Source organism: Gymnoscopelus microlampas (genome assembly GCF_963454915.1).
Source record: "Gymnoscopelus microlampas genome assembly, chromosome: 6".
NCBI classification, from domain to species: domain Eukaryota; kingdom Metazoa; phylum Chordata; class Actinopteri; order Myctophiformes; family Myctophidae; genus Gymnoscopelus; species Gymnoscopelus microlampas.
In genome coordinates, this window is record NC_139943.1 from 29922906 (window position 1) to 29939369 (window position 16464).

General features: G+C 39.1%; 1 protein-coding gene across 1 annotated transcript in view; it reads right to left on the reverse strand.

Moving 5' to 3' along the window:
• Window positions 1-11729: 11729 nt before the first annotated feature.
• osbpl5 (oxysterol binding protein-like 5) overlaps window positions 11730-16464 on the reverse strand; it is a 107309-nt gene continuing 102574 nt past the window's right edge. The window contains exon 22 of the mRNA XM_084060924.1: window positions 11730-16345. Coding sequence (XP_083917050.1) covers window positions 16207-16345 — 139 coding nt within the window. The 3' untranslated portion in view covers window positions 11730-16206. The remainder of the gene's footprint in view (window positions 16346-16464) is intronic.

Sequence of the window (16464 nt, forward strand, 5' to 3'; positions counted from 1 at the left end):
AAAATCCACCTTACTGTGGACATGCATGCTTGAGATTTTTTCTTTGAAATCATTTGTAGTTTGGGAGATATTCAACTTTAAGCGCCCCATGCATTGTGGATGCGGCAAAGGGAAACGAGTACAGGCTACTAATCCTACATACTTACTGCTAGTAACCCCATTCATACTTTAAAATGTTCATCTTACTGTGGACATGTTTGCCTGAAAAGGAATCTTTGAAATGTTTAAAAGTTTTAGAATTGTACTCCTTTAAAAGTTCAGAGATTTATAATGGAGGTCGATGGAAGAATTTGGGACATCAAAAAAACACAAAAAAAAACACTTTCACCTAGAAACTCCATTCAAAGTTCAAAACTTCCACCTTACTGTGGACATGCATGCTTGAGATTTTTTCTTTGAAATCATTTGTAGTTTGGGAGATATTTAACTTTAAGCGCCCAATGCATTGTCAATGCGGAAACTGACATTTACACAGGCTACTAATCCTACATACCGGTACTTACTGCTACTAACCCCATTCATACTTTAAAATGTTCATCTTACTGTGGACATGTTTGCCTTAAAAGGAATCTTTGAAATGTTTAATAGTTTTAGAATTGTACTCGTTTAAAAGTTCAGAGATTTATAATGGAGGCGGATGGAAGGTTAGGGTTAGGGTTAAGGGACCTAAAAAAAACACTTTCACCTAGAAACTCCATTCACAGTTCGAAAATTCCACCTCACTGTGGACATGCGTGCTTGAGATTTTTTTCATTGAAATCATTTTGCTTGGATAGAGAAAGGTTGATAACAAAGTAGATTTTCTCCTAATTTGTGTCTCTAAAAAAAACCATTTTAGTATGAAAATCTTGTACATATTGTGTGGCTTGTGATGATTGGGTCCAATATTTAGTTCAGTAACCATGGAGCATGAAAATGTTTGAGAACCACTGTAATCAAAGAGCCAGCCATAGGTGAATGGGCACAGTGACTGTCTGGTGAGCAGAAGGTCACAGGCTCAAGACCCGACTACGGCAGTGTGTCTCTCAACTGCTCCCCTGCTTCATGTAAAATCCTGCTGCAAGCAATCATGTATCCGAATATTTTCAAAAAGCACTGAAATGTTAAAACTAGTGTTTCTAAGAAGGGGGAGTATGTGACACAGATGAGTTTGATTGCTTGCATGCAATAGCTTTTCAAAAATAGCACGGCACTGAGCTTGTAGATCTACTATTTTTGAATAGCCAAAGATAAAGCTAAGCTATAATGATTCTGAAGCTATTCAATTCAATTCAATTTTATTAAAGTGTCAAATCACAACACGTTGTCTCAATACACTTTACATGTAGAGCAGAGACCCAACAGTCCCACCCTGAGCAAGCAATTTTGCGACAGTGGCAACGAAAAACTCCCCCTTAACTGGAAGAAACGTCAGGCAGACCCTAGGCTCTAAGCTATGTTAACTAATTTAGCTGGGGAACCCCTGGTACCACCCAAGGACCACTGGTTGAGAACCACTCGCCAGCTCGCCAGTGGTTCTCAACCAGTGGTCCTTGGGTGGTATATGGAGAGAGTGTGGAGAGATAATAAATAATACATACATAAATAGAATAAAAACAATAGACAAGAGTCAGACCCATGACATTGGCACAGGGTCTGACTGAGCTAACATGGTAAGTACAGTATGCCAGTGGGTCTGACTGAGCTAACATGGTAAGTACAGTATACCAGTGGGTCTGACTGAGCTAACATGGTAAGTACAGTATACCAGTGGGTCTGACTGAGCTAACATGGTAAGTACAGTATGCCAGTGGGTCTGACTGAGCTAACATGGTAAGTACAGTATGCCAGTGGGTCTGACTGAGCTAACATGGTAAGTACAGTATGCCAGTGGGTCTGACTGAGCTAACATGGTAAGTACAGTATACCAGTGGGTCTGACTGCAGCTAACATGGGAAGTACAGTATACCAGTGGGTCTGACTGAGCTAACATGGTAAGTACAGTATACCAGTGGGTCTGACTGCAGCTAACATGGGAAGTACAGTATACCAGTGGGTCTGACTGAGCTAACATGGTAAGTACAGTATACCAGTGGGTCTGACTGAGCTAACATGGTAAGTACAGTATGCCAGTGGGTCTGACTGAGCTAACATGGTAAGTACAGTATACCAGTGGGTCTGACTGCAGCTAACATGGGAAGTACAGTATATCAGTGGGTCTGACTGAGCTAACATGGTAAGTACAGTATGCCAGTGGGTCTGACTGAGCTAACATGGTAAGTACAGTATACCAGCGGTTCTCAAACTTTTTCATGTCTATTACTTGAGTCTTACTTGAGTAAAAGTACCAGGGTATTGGTATCAAAATGTACTTAAAGTACCAAAGTAGAAAGTACTCATTATGTAGGATATTTCACAAGTTTTCAAATGTATAAAAAGCGTTTCAAAGATAGATCTGCTATTTTCAAATGGCCAAAATGTATATGGACCATTCTACCGAATTGGTTGAAATTGCAGTCCCACAATGAAAAAAATATTTTAAAAAACAATTAAGTAGTCAGACCTTACATGTGTACTAATATCATCTTATGATCTATTGAATCACAAAACATTAATTGAGATAGAACAAAATGTAATATATAAAAAAATATACTTTATATGTTACTTCATATTGGGAGGTGGCTGGCCCAACCCCTAACTCCTAAATTTCAATTAATGAAAACAATCTAAATGACATTTTGTTTTTAAATACATCCTTTATATTTATCTTAAAGGGAAGTTGAAATATTAAGATTGATTTTGTGGATTTTCTTTAAATTAAAAAACATTATATAAAAAAGCTGTCCCATGTTTTCATGTCACTACCGAAACACAACGAGTTTTAGACCATAGGTGGAGCCTGGTTTTAGCCACACTCCCACACTTTTCACCAAGAAATGACATAGACTTCCTGTTCATCATGGCCACCTGGTGAGTAGCTAGTTTACTTCAGTCAGAAGTAATGTCTTCCAAAGACTGAAAATCAGTGTGTATTTTTAAGGATTGTCACTACCGAACACATCATTTCTGCAATTATAAACTCCTTTTGGGTTTTACTTCAAATGTGATGTTTTTTTTTATCCATGTACAACTGCTCAAAGCTGTGTTTGCAAGCCATGTCTTGCCTAGCATGGTTGAGTTTGAGCTTAAAACAAGAAACTAGCAAAAATTGTCACTACCAAAACAGTCACTACCGAAACATTGAGCTCAAGTTTCGGTAGTGACATCATTGTTTCAGTAGTGACAAAATTGGATGTTCATGCTTTTGAGACATCAACAGCTTCAATAATGAATTACTATATTTTATTGATTATTTTTCATTATATTTCTAACATAAAGCAAACATATTCAATCATAACATTGTTATGAGTGAATATTTAGCTAAAAGAGTTAAGTGACTATGGCACCGCCTTGTAAACAAAATACTATGGTCACTACCGTAACAATACAGTCACTACCGAAACACCAGTTATGTTGTCAAAAATCAAAGATAGTGAGTTATCAACCAATATTTTATGATAATGATTGGTTAGGTGTATGTGTTATGTCAACAATGAATGTTTAGCAAAAAGAGTTAAGTGACTATGACACAGCCTTGTAAACAAAATACTATGGTCACTACCGAAAGAGTGCAGTCACAACCGAAACACCAGTTATTTTGTCAAAAATCAAAGATAGTGAGTTATCAACCAATATTTTATGATAATGATTGGTTAGGTGTATGTGTAATTTCAACTATCGTTAATTCTGAAATCAATATAATCAACTTTATACATTTTACAAAGAAATATAGCATTTAATGTTGTTAAATCTTAAGAATTCAATATAAAAAAAATCAGTTAGAATATTCATTTTAATGTATTTAATTGTAGAAACCGCCTGCATTATTTATTTTTTAAAGTCTGTAGGGGAGGATGAAAAAATAAATTAATACATTCATATAAGTATCTTTATTCTAAGGTAATTCTACATGTTTCGGTAGTGACACATTTTGGGAGAGGAAAGATATTCCAAAAGATTATGAAAATACAATATGATAATTGACTGTACTTTTACTAAATATGTGTCCCTTAGATCTGGTGCAACGTGAATATGGTCAAAGTCTTTCCAAAACAGAATTCAAATTGCACACAATTTCCAACTCTGAATTTGAACCAATTCGGTAGAATGGCTCATATAGGGTTGAAGTGGGTAATGTATCTTTTGTAATAATAATGAAAATCTACAAAGTAACTATTAACTAAAGTTTTCAAATAATTGTAGTGGAGTAAAAGTATAATATTTGCCTCTGAGATGTAGTACAGTAGAAGTACAGTAGAAGTACTGCAAATTGGAAATACTTGGTGAAAATAGCAGATCTACAAGCTCACAACGCCTCACAACGCAATGCGTTGTGAGCTTGTAGATCGGCTATGTTCACCTTTTGACAATTTGACCAGTTTGTATATATAGTTTAGTTTGGGTTTTAAATGTCCTTAAATTATCTCAACATTTCAGGTAAACATACAACAGGACAAAGGTGAAAAAGGTCAGCAGGGCACCCCAGGGAGTTGAACCCTGTCCCGCTAAAGCAGGAGCACCATACTACCAGCGCCTTTTGCTTTTTGACACCATGTCCTTACCTGCATGTGAATCAGTGTTGATCCAGTAAAAAGCAAGTCATTTTATGTTTAGTTGCGCTCGGGTGTTGCCTCTGAAAATAGCCGATCTACAAGCTCACAACGCGTCGCAGTGCAACGCGTTGTGAGCTTGTAGATCGGCTATTTTCAGCATGCAACCAGGTGTGAAATCAGCCATTACGACACCATCAAGGTGGTGACTAAATCAACTGTAGATTTATTCGACTATAATCTTATATTTAGTCTACTAAAACTAGACAAAAACATTTCAGATGACTAAAATATGGAATTCTATTCAAAAGACTGTGACTAAAACTAAATCAAAACTTGCTGTCAAAATCAACACTGATGTGAATACAGTTTGTAGTATCACAGATCAACAGAACATGAAGAAAAGAACCATCACAGCTCTCCTTCAGTGTTTACTGATCAACCTGTAATCAAAGTATACAATAACACTGTGATTCTCACTTTGTGTTAATATAGCATCAAAATCTGCGTAGCCACTTCAAACCTGTATACATCAACCGTTGGAAAATAGCAGATCTACAAGATCAGCAATTGACATGATCTGTAGATCTTTTAGAAAGTTTATCAAAACCTTTTCAGATGGGTGGCCAAATATACAGTACATGATTGATTGATTTTTCTTTGTTAAAGTGTCATCCTTCCAAGGAAGCCCCGCCCATACGGACTTACAGGACACTTTTACATTTGACATTAACCGACATAACTCACAAACAATGAGCAAAGGAATGAATATTAACTTGACTTGAAAACGTTTTACAACCACTACTGTAGCACACATGAACATGTATTCACATCAACAGATCTCTATCAGTCCAAAACTCTGTCTGTATATCTATATATTACACTAGTTGGCAGCATAATATGAACACATTATGCCCAATCATCAAGAACATGCCCTGAAGAAGGCCATAAAGGCCGAAACATGTTGGCTTTTATTGCTCAAAGATGAGCTAGCCTTTATATGAAAGCTTTTTAAACTTTGAAGGCTCCCCCCTTTTCTAACCAAAGAGCACCTTCCTACCATGTATCTGACACAGACTTTAAAAACACTGCAGCCCTCTTAAGCTTTTTTCTTAGATTTCTGTCCGTCTCTATTGGTCCAAACTAAGCCTAAACTCTGTCTGTAGATATTAGTCGCCCAATCATGTACGCTAGACATAATAGAAAATATCAAATAAAGTAGTGTGGTTAGAATCAACATATCTGCTATATTGTCTATTGTATAAAATGGCCAATTATGTCCCTGCATGTATCTGTCAAGTCCCCAACAACTGAAATGAAATAATGCAATAACATCAAACTTACCATAAGGAAGCAAACTGCCTATTAGACTAGTGACACATTAAAGATCTCCTTACCGGGGGTAGTAGAACCAAACACAAGGTTGTTTTTCATCATCTCTTACCCATACATGAAATGGATTCTTGTATAAAAATAATGAATGAAAAATCTGTGAAATTGGTGTATATTGTTATACACTCCCAAACTAAGCAACGCTAAAATAAATACATGAAGCCAAACTCATGTAGATTCACAATGTCAGCTCTGAGAGGTTTAAAAATATTATCATCCCTCTCTATGTTAGAAAAAAACAGAAAGTAAATAACGTAAAGGAATTAAGAGTCATTTTAGCACCTACCTACAATAGACAGAATATCTATGTAGAATGTTCTCCTTTACTTTGTAGTGACCATGGGTTGTCATAGCAACACATATGATGTCGTAATAAAATCTATCACACCCATTATTAGTATATTATTGTCAGGTGTGGAAAAATATAAATAATTCACTTGAGCAGAACTCCCTAAACTGTATGAAATGTCCCAAAGAAAATGAAAAATGTTCATAAAATATTCATCAAATATATGCAACTTCAACAATAGTGCAGAGAAAACGTAGGCCTACAGTAGAACTACTAGTGATTTATCTGGCCTGGCTGAGGGAAACCAAGGTTATGCTCATATATATAACAAGTCAATCCACCATAAGAAGTGTCCATGGCACAGTCACTACAAAGTGAAGGAGAACATTCTACATAGATATTCACATTTTACACTTCATGTTCCCTTTATCGTAGGCAGTAGTGGAAAAAGTACTCAATACTGCAATGCGGAAGTACTCTGTTACAAGTAAAATGTATCTATAAAATGTATCAAAATGTACTTAAAGTACCAAACGTAAAAGTACTACAATGTTTGAAAATAGCAGATCTACAAGCTCACAACGCGTCACGATTGTGAGCTTGTAGCTTGTAGCCTATGTGTGTGTACACAGGCAGGTAGCATAGTTAGCATTGCTAGCATTCTCAAACCAATCTAAAGGCAATTTCCAAATGGTAAAATATAAAAGAGCAATAACATCATCAAGAGAACAAGATAATAATAACACAGCACACAGTTAGTAGAAGTAACTTTACCTTTACAAATAATAGGTTGTTGGCTTGTGTCTGATGAGCTGTATGTAAACACTATGGAGACAAATCCACTGATCCACTGACTGTTGACCTGGATGTGATGTGACATCATACACAAGGACCAAAAAACAGCACGCGAGCGCCATCTAGTGGACTGGCTGTATTCCAATATTTAACAGTGGTTTATAACATAGACATATAAAGGTAGACGCCTCCTTCGGCTCTGAAGCGTTCGTATCTCGGGCACGCTTCCTTGTTCCGCAGGGCTAGCCCATATAAGGCTTGGGCTAGCCTTCCACTTCCTTCCGCTTCAGCAGGGCAAGCTGCAACTTCCGTGTGCGTCACAGAAGGGGGCGTTTGGTAGGCCAATCAGTGGCAGGTGGGGCGGGTCTTTTCTTAAGAGGCGGAAAATCTATCCTGACGCAAATGGTCGTGGCCTATATGGGGAGTTGCGTCATGACCCAAGGAATCTAGGGAAAAAAGATTTGTATTTTACGACCTACGGTTCAAGAGTTATAGGCCAAAACGTAAAGGGGGCTATTATAGCGCCACCATGAAGCCGACTGGTGTACTTTTTGATAATTTCGGACTAAATTATGCACCTCCCCTCCAAGTCTTCTAACTCTAGCCCTTACAGTTTCTGAGAAAAAAATACTTGAAATCGAGTTTTTTCATTTTCCCATTAAAGTAGATGGTGAAATTTAATGCACTAATACATTAATATCAATTAAACTATGTAACCAATCTCTTTGCAAAATACACGCGCACGATTCCCGGTGAAGCCGGTCATTTTGACATATGGCATGTGGGATAATGAGTGTCCTAGTCTCACACTCAATCAAACTCTGCAGCCGCACTGAGGCCCCCGGACATTACCTGTTTACTTTCTAAACTCGATCTAGCCTTTGATTGCCTTTCAATAAAACCATATTTGATAGACATAGGTATCACCTACATGTTACTGATTATAGGGAATGTTATATTATTGTAATCCGTTGTTTATTTCCTGAGCAATGGAATTATGTTGCAGCTAAAACTCTTGGGGTTGCAACATGGCAACCCTGTTTGCCATGTTGCCATGGAGACCTATGGAGCTTTATGATTGGGTAGTGGGAAAGGCCTCACGTGATTGGCTCAGACCCGGAAGTGCAGAGTGCCAAAAATAAAGTTTTGCAACTTGTAGAAAGTTTTGCAATCTGTAGAAAGTTTTGCAATCTAGTTATTTTTTTCTGGTCACAATGTTCATTGTAAATATAATTCTACAATTACAACATGTTTAACACATGTTACAAACACACCAAAAAATATATATAGCAAAAAAGTATTTTTTTTTATGGACACATTTTTTTCTTACGAATACAAATCTTTTACTTACAAATACAAAACTTTTTTTTATGAATACAAATCTTTTTATTACGAATACAAATATTTTATTTACGAATACAAATATTTTTTTTACGAATACAAAATTTGTTTACAAATACAAAATCTTTTTACAAGTACAAAATAATATTGGCACTAAATTGAGCCTATAGCGGCTGCTCTCTCCATAGCTCAGTCGGAAGACCTCTTGACTTCAGACCACAAGAACATGGAATCGAATCCCAGCACAGGAACCTTGGCATCTGAGCAATCTGGCTCCCACCGGTCTACTACCTTTATTCGCTTTTATCACAAAGGTTGCTGGACAATATTATATAGAGGATGAAATGCATAATTTATTAAATAATATAAAGGTAATATAAAATACATTCTAAAAAAAATGAGAGACATGACGCTTTATTAGCAAGTCATTTATTATATTATTCCTCATTTTGCTGGTTTCCCCTGAAACCCCTTTACTGTTTCAGAGTAAAACTCCCTTAGAATCTCTGCTGATGATGTGGCATAGCTGAATGGTTAGAAAGCCTGCCTGGCAAGCTAGAAATCCCAGGTCTCACCAACTTGTCAAAGTGTCCCTGAACAAGACACTTAAAAGAACAGTTTACCCAATAAATACTTGTTTTCTATCAATTACACACTCCATGAAGCCTTGAATTCATGGAGATTTTTTTGTTCTTGACACATTCCTGAGCACAGACTCAGACATATTGGTTGTATGCATGCATATAATAGGCTATCGCATTGTAGATTAGTAGGCGATAATTCCAATATTCACTATACACTCCTCCATGTTATGGACTTGTATATAAATTGTATATATTTTTGGACAACTTTTTAATTTGTCGGCAATACTTTGCCACACTTTCTCCCTGGATCCATTTATTGCGGCCGTGTTTCCTTTCTTGCTTATTATACATTTTACTTCCTCGTATGATTCCGGGGAGACATCACATTTCTCTTTTGGGTCTTGAGTCCCAAGACTCAAGACCCAAAAGAGTCTTGAGTCAAGATCTTGAGTCTTGAGTCAAGATCTTGATTTCCAAGACTCAAGACCCAAAAGAGAAATTTGATGTCTCCCCGGGAGCCGGGGTCTTGACTCAAGAACGCCACTGTTCCATGAGCTGCGGCAGTGCTGCTGTTCAGCCACAGAGATAACGCTGCTCTGGTTTTGGGCTCCATGATTGGTCAAGTTCAAGGATTCTGCTATGACTTTCATGGTCTTGTATAGGAATACGTGAAGCCTGGCTCGACACTGCCTGGCTTGACAAGGTCTAGCTTGACAAAGTCGCTCCTTTTCAGCCTGGCTTGGCGTTCATGGAACGGAATAAACCAGGCTGTACGGACCAGACTTTGTCAAACCTAGATTTGACTGAAACCCAGGCTTATTTAATTCTCCTTTCGTGTAATGGGCCCCTGAAGCTAACCTTAACATAACCACAACCACAACCACACCTAAACCTAACCGTAATCTCAAAATCCCTAATTCCTAAAAAAAACAAACGTGTGATGCGACTCAAACTCTAAAGGTCTTAATGAGCAAAAGAAATGCCTCACGTGGACCAGAAAAATATAGTAACTTTTGACTGATATATCCAGCCACAGCCACACAGCCACACAGCCGCACGCGCACGCACACACACACACACACACACACACACACACACACACACACACACACACACACACACACACACACACACACACACACACACACACACAACCTCAGCTGTTTGAACCGTGATCCAGTCTGCAGTCATTCTGCATTGCGGCAGGAGGGACTCTGCTGTGCCAATTCAATGACTTAGGTGTGTGTGTGTGTGTGTGTGTGTGTGTGTGTGTGTGTGTGTGTGTGTGTGTGTGTGTGTGTGTGTGTGTGTGTGTGATCAGTGTGGTGTCTACCGGAGGATTTTCACCTGCATGGGTCTATAACTTTCATGCCTGTGTGGGGGCTGTGTGTGTGTGTGTGTGTGTGTGTGTGTGTGTGTGTGTGTGTGTGTGTGTGTGTGTGTGTGTGTGTGTGTGTGTGTGTGCGCGTGCGTGCGTGCGTGCGTGCGTGCGTGCGTGCGTGTGTGTGTGTGTGTGTGTGTGTGGTCTGTCCTCCCAGTATCAAAGCCCCCCTGAAGGCTTTCCTGGTGTCTAGGGGAGGATTAAAGTTGGTTCTGTGTGCTGCTGCTGCTGCTGCTGCTTGTGTGGCTCCAAGTTCAATGAATTCTTTCCCTTGTAACCAATATGCCCTCCAGCTACATCTGACCTACTCCCTCAAGATATTACATGTAAAAGTAATTAAGTACATTACTCTAAGTACTGTATTTTAAGTACATTTCCGAGATACTAATTGATACTTACTCGAGTACTGTATTTCCATTTCTTGAGACACATTGTACTTTTACTACACTACATCTCAGAGGCAAATGTAAAAAAAAAAAAATCCATTTTGTTGCTGTCAGGCAGAAACCTTTCATCTCCATATTCTAACTTTGTTTTTTCATAAATGAATTCCCTACTTGACAGCACCACAAAAAAAGTCTCTAAAGTAGCAGATCCACAAGCTCAACACGCAGTGCTTTTGAGCTTGTAGATCTAATACTTTTGATACTATTGATTGAATTGTAATCCTGAAAAGAAGCAGTTTTGGACATATGAGGTTTCCACCCGACAGACGATTTAAGCCCCATTTAGACTTCATTAAAAAAGTTTGACAATACAAAAGATTCCAATAAAAAGAGTATTAAAAAATTACAATAGGTTTGACAAATATATTAACATTTTAGTACTTTTACTTTAGTACCTTAAGAATATTCAATGCCAATACTTTTGTACTTTTACTCAAGTCAGATTTTGAATACAGTATTTCTAAGTACTTATTCCAACACTGTGGATAATAAGAGACGGCAATGAAGACTCCAATACAACACCTCCCTCTAGTGGAGATGATGGTGATCAATTCAACTTTGGTCCAATCTAAAAAGCTCTGCCCATTCCATTTAGTCACATTTATCACATTTTCTCTTGTGCAGAAGTCATTTTAGTAATGGTTGTTTTGTTTTTGTCTCTGATATGTGATGTCTTTTGTTATGAAAATTGCTTCTTTAACCTACTTAGTTGTAGACTATTTGTCATGTTTTTATGTGAGGACCACAATGGCAATAAGTCCTGGACTTTATTGTGTTTTATCCTCAATTGTTTCAACCTGTTCAATTGTTCCTTTTGTATGGTTAATCATTTCTAATAAATCAATTAAAAGTAATAAGATGCAAAAGTCAGCGTTGAGTTAAAATGTAACTTTTTTCTTTTTTTACTGTAGTGCTACAGTATACAACAAGTTATTAACAAAAACATTAGGCATACTCATGTTCTGTGTTGTATCATTCCATATGACAAAAATTATCCTGGTATGCAGAATACCCACAACATGGCAGTAGGCTAGAGTAGAAAACAGGGAAGGAAAAACATATGAAACAAAAGGAATAAAGAAGAGTGAATAAAAAGCATTCAATGAGTCGCTGTGTGCTCTTCTGTTCTCTCCCATCCCGTTCGTTGGCACGGCCGACCAATCGCTCAACTGAACTTTTCAACGTTGACCCCCAGTAATTCCAAGTTTACACTCCGCCGTATGACGGCACATACATCAGCCTTCAGACCAGTACATGTTCCTTCTGACCTGTGGTAGAAACTAACTAAGTACATTTACTTAAGTACTGTACTTAAGTACAATTTTGAGGTATTTGTACTTTACTTTTCAATACTTTTACTTCTACTACACTACATCTCAGAGGCAAATATTGTACTTTTACTCCACTACAATTATTTGAGAACTTTAGTTACTAGTTACTTTTCAGATATAAATTATGATATTATGAAACATACATTAAGCCCTTTAGCCCTATCTTATACATAGGCTATTTGAAAATAGCCAATCTACAAGCTCAGACACGTTGAGAGTATTTTCAAACATTTTAGTACTTTTACTTTTGGTACTTTAAGTACATTTTGATGCCAATATTTTTGTACTTTTAAGTACATTTCCAATGCTGGACTTTTACTTGTAACACAGTATTTCTATATTGCAGTATTGATACTTTTACTTAAGTAAAGAATTTGAGTACTTTTTCCACCACTGCTTCTGACGTCCACACTGTTCTTTGGAGAGAGGGAGGCGATATAACTAGGCTACAAATTTACATCATTCCGCACGTTTTTCTCGGAACCCGTGCACTCCCAGATGTCCAGATGACTCTCCGAACTATGGTTCGGAAAGCCTGTAAGAAACAGAAGATTTTCCGAGGCCGGAAGGAGCATGTATTGGCCTTTTAACCACTTAAAACCTCAACGGACCTGAGTTACTTAATGTACTTGGACTGCATTTCCCCCCTTCGCCAAATCTCTTCGCGTAAAATAGCCAATCTACGTGCGGTTGTAGATCGACAGTTTTTTGGTGAATATTCGCCCCAGAATGGGGATACTGCGGTTCAAGTTGTTAACCACTTAAACCCTATATGGTTGACCGGAGTCCCTCAGGGCTCTATACTAGTGTATTTTTAGTTTTCTGTTATTGTGGGGAAAGTTTTTGCTGAAAATAGCCGATAGTCAAGCTCATGTGATCTTGTCGATCTGCTATTTTCTGCGAAAGCTTTCCCCACGGTACGGATGCTGGGGTTCAAGTACCAATATGGCGGCTCTCAGGAGCGATAGTCCAACCATGTCCTTTTCCCTCCTCCAAGCTTGCAGATTTATAGATCAGAAAATCAAGGTTAATAATCAACCCAATAATAAATACATTCTGAAATCTCTTTGTGGAAAACACAGACTGAGTGTGAATGTGCTCCAGACATATATATACATATATTTGATACATGGATAAAAAACTAACAAAAAAAACAACAACCAATTTACTAAAAACAGTTCCTGTGAAACAGCGTGAACCTAGGGGTGCGTTCGGACATTGCGCACCGGAGCGCACTCGCCTATTAGTTTCATTGGCCAGTGCGCTCAGTGCTGTATTTCCGAACGCACCCTAGATGTAGCAACACCCGAACCAAAACCCGCTTCAACTGGTTCCTGCTTGCAGCAGTCCTCTCAGCCTGTGCTCTCTAGAAACGCCATTTAAAAAAAAAACTTTTTTTCGTATCGTTGCTGTCGGGCAGAAACCTCTAATCTTCATATTTTAACTTTCTGTGTTTTTTCGTAAAATTAGCGCCCCACATGTTTCTAGATGCAGATCTGCTGCTTTTGCTATTTTTTAATTTGAATCCTGAAAAGTCACAGTTTTGGACATATGCGGTTTCCACGCGACAGAGACTTTCCTTCCGTGATTTCCTTCCATCTGCTATACATATATTGTACACACTGGTGTACACAACTAGTGTAATGGTATACAATACGTATATGCTACGTAAATATATAACTGATTGTACACACTAGTTTTTAATGGTCTCTAGACCAAAAGTAGTGCTATGCTATTAACCCTTTCCTGTGATGGCGCGAACCGACAGGCACACAAACACAAAACACGCTCCGTTAACATGTTACAACCCCAAAAACCTCTCTTTCTTTACAGAATGTGTCACAGGAAACATAACACCCTGTAAACAAGTACTCTTTGTCTCTTTTCGGGTTATAAATACTCTTTTGGTAAAATCGTCATTATTAAAAGACGAGACGAGAGTGTGTACTGGAGCATCAAAACAAAAAAAACGAAACTAAACAAAAACAAAAAACTGAATTGCACTGTTGGAAATTTCTTTTCGTTTTTTCCTTCTTCATCATCATCTTGTGTAAGATGTCCAATTCTTCCTCTCTTTTTTTTTTTTTTTGGCTTTAGCATTAAGGCCCAAAGTCTTGTGTGGAAGGGGAGTAAGAAAAAGTCTCAAGCGATGTTCTATCCACGCCCATAGGGCCTAGTAGACATACTGACAACACGCTAACAAACACACGCGCGCGCACAGACATACACACACAGACACACAGTTTGACAGTATTGCAGAGTCTTACAAAAACAAAAATAAAACCACATCGATTAAGAAAGGAGTGATGAAGCATCCTCTCGTTCGTTCAACGTCTTGGCAAAAAAACAACAACATCCGACGATTCTGCTTCCATTCTAAAAAACTGAATCCCCATCCGTCCGTCCTTCAGTATCCTTGTCATCCTCCCTTCCGTGTCCAAAGTGCGTGGGTGCCCCGTGCTGTTGTTCTCTCCATACACGAGGGGGGGTGAGGGGGAATGTGACTGACAGGTGGTGGTGGTGGTGGGTGCCGTCGTGTTTATTGCTATTGTGCCCGCAATATTGTGTCCTACCCACAACCCCCCTCACAACTGATTTAAGATCAGCCTTTTCCCTGCATGTCTCTCATGTCCCCCGTCCGCCTATTGATTAAGCCTGAGTTATACTTGGTCGCGTATTGAAGCCGTGCACCGAAAATAGCCGATCTACAAGCTCATGTACTGTAGCAAGAGTGGCTCAGAGCCTCTGAACACCAACATTCTATTATTTTGCTTCACAAACTGGTCCTTCACAGGTGTGATGATGACGCTTAAACCAATAGAAGAGCTTTTTAAAGGAGGCTACAGTACATGCTACCATCCGATGTCCGATCTTGGTTCTTATGGGGTATAACTACAAAATGACATCAATAAGAAGTTCCAATAAGCAGCCTCAGAACTCTTGGCGGTCACCCCAGCACACCTAGATGTCTTCACTGTCCCAATTCTTTTCGGGACGGTTCCGACAGTGTGATTGGTCGTTGGGTGGTTGTGATATACTTATTTGTATTTCCGCATTCAGACCAGGCAGCAGTGAAAGCAGCTTGGAACAGAGGCGGGATGAACTAAAGTCTCTATCCCCCTCTAGTGACTGTGCATAAATACAAAATAGCAAAACCTCCATAGACTCATACCTCCATGACAAAATGTCCAACAGCACATCAGAATGAACGATATCTAGGTATTAAAATATAACCACGCTGATTGTACACAATGCGCCAACATCTGGAGATGAAAGAGCAAACTGCACGCAGCTGTGATTAATTCGACCAGATTACTGAGCGGGGAAGAGGGGAGGAATCAGCTCTCAGAACAAGTTCGGTTGGCAGTAAAGGAGTATGAAAGGCGTCTTTGTTCGGACGTCGGATGGTAAATAATTGTTGCATGTAGCCCCCCCAAAAAACCTTGCTCTTATCAACCTTAACAAATATTGTCTCTTAAGTTTTGATAATTCTAGCATTTTAAAACAGGTCATCATTTATAAAACCTTATACCTCCTCTGGGAGAGTTAATAAAAAAGAGAACATGCACTGGCATTGGCACCATGTCTAACAGGAGACTGTGAGGTGCAGCACAGAAAACATCCTATCAGTTCAGGGGGAGTGTAGCAGACATTTTTAAAATTATTTCATAAATAAATGTAAAACAAATTGACTGACTCACTGAACCTCACGTCACCAGGGCTTTCCACACAGAGGAAACGATAAACTTTCTGAGGAAGTGACAGAGTTCGTTCACCATTCACCAAAACAAAAGAACAAATCACTCCAAACTAAATCACTCGCGAACGATCCAACAACATAAAAACGTAAGCAGATCAGCTATTTTCGGTTATGCAAACAAGTATAAATCTTTGTAGTGTTTGTGGGTTTTTTTTTTTTGGGGGGGGGGGGGGGGGGTGATCTGACGGTATAGATCAGTGCTGGGATGGGGTGGGGGGGGGCGGCCGACGGGGGTCCTTGGGGGGCGGTGAGGGGAGGTTCAGGTGAAGACGTAGTTGATGAGGAGCTGAGAGAGGAGGAGGACACACAGGATGAGGCAGTGGCGTCCCGTTAGCGACACTCCGTCCTCGGCCCCGGCGTGCTGACGGGTCAGCTGACGACCCAGAGCCACCAGGTTCCTGGAACACAAAAACACACACAACTTAAGAGCGCTGGTTCTCAACCAGTGGTCGGGGGCCACCAGTGGTCCTTGAGGGGGTTCCCATGCTAAATGATGGAGAGTTGGTAGCCAAATGGA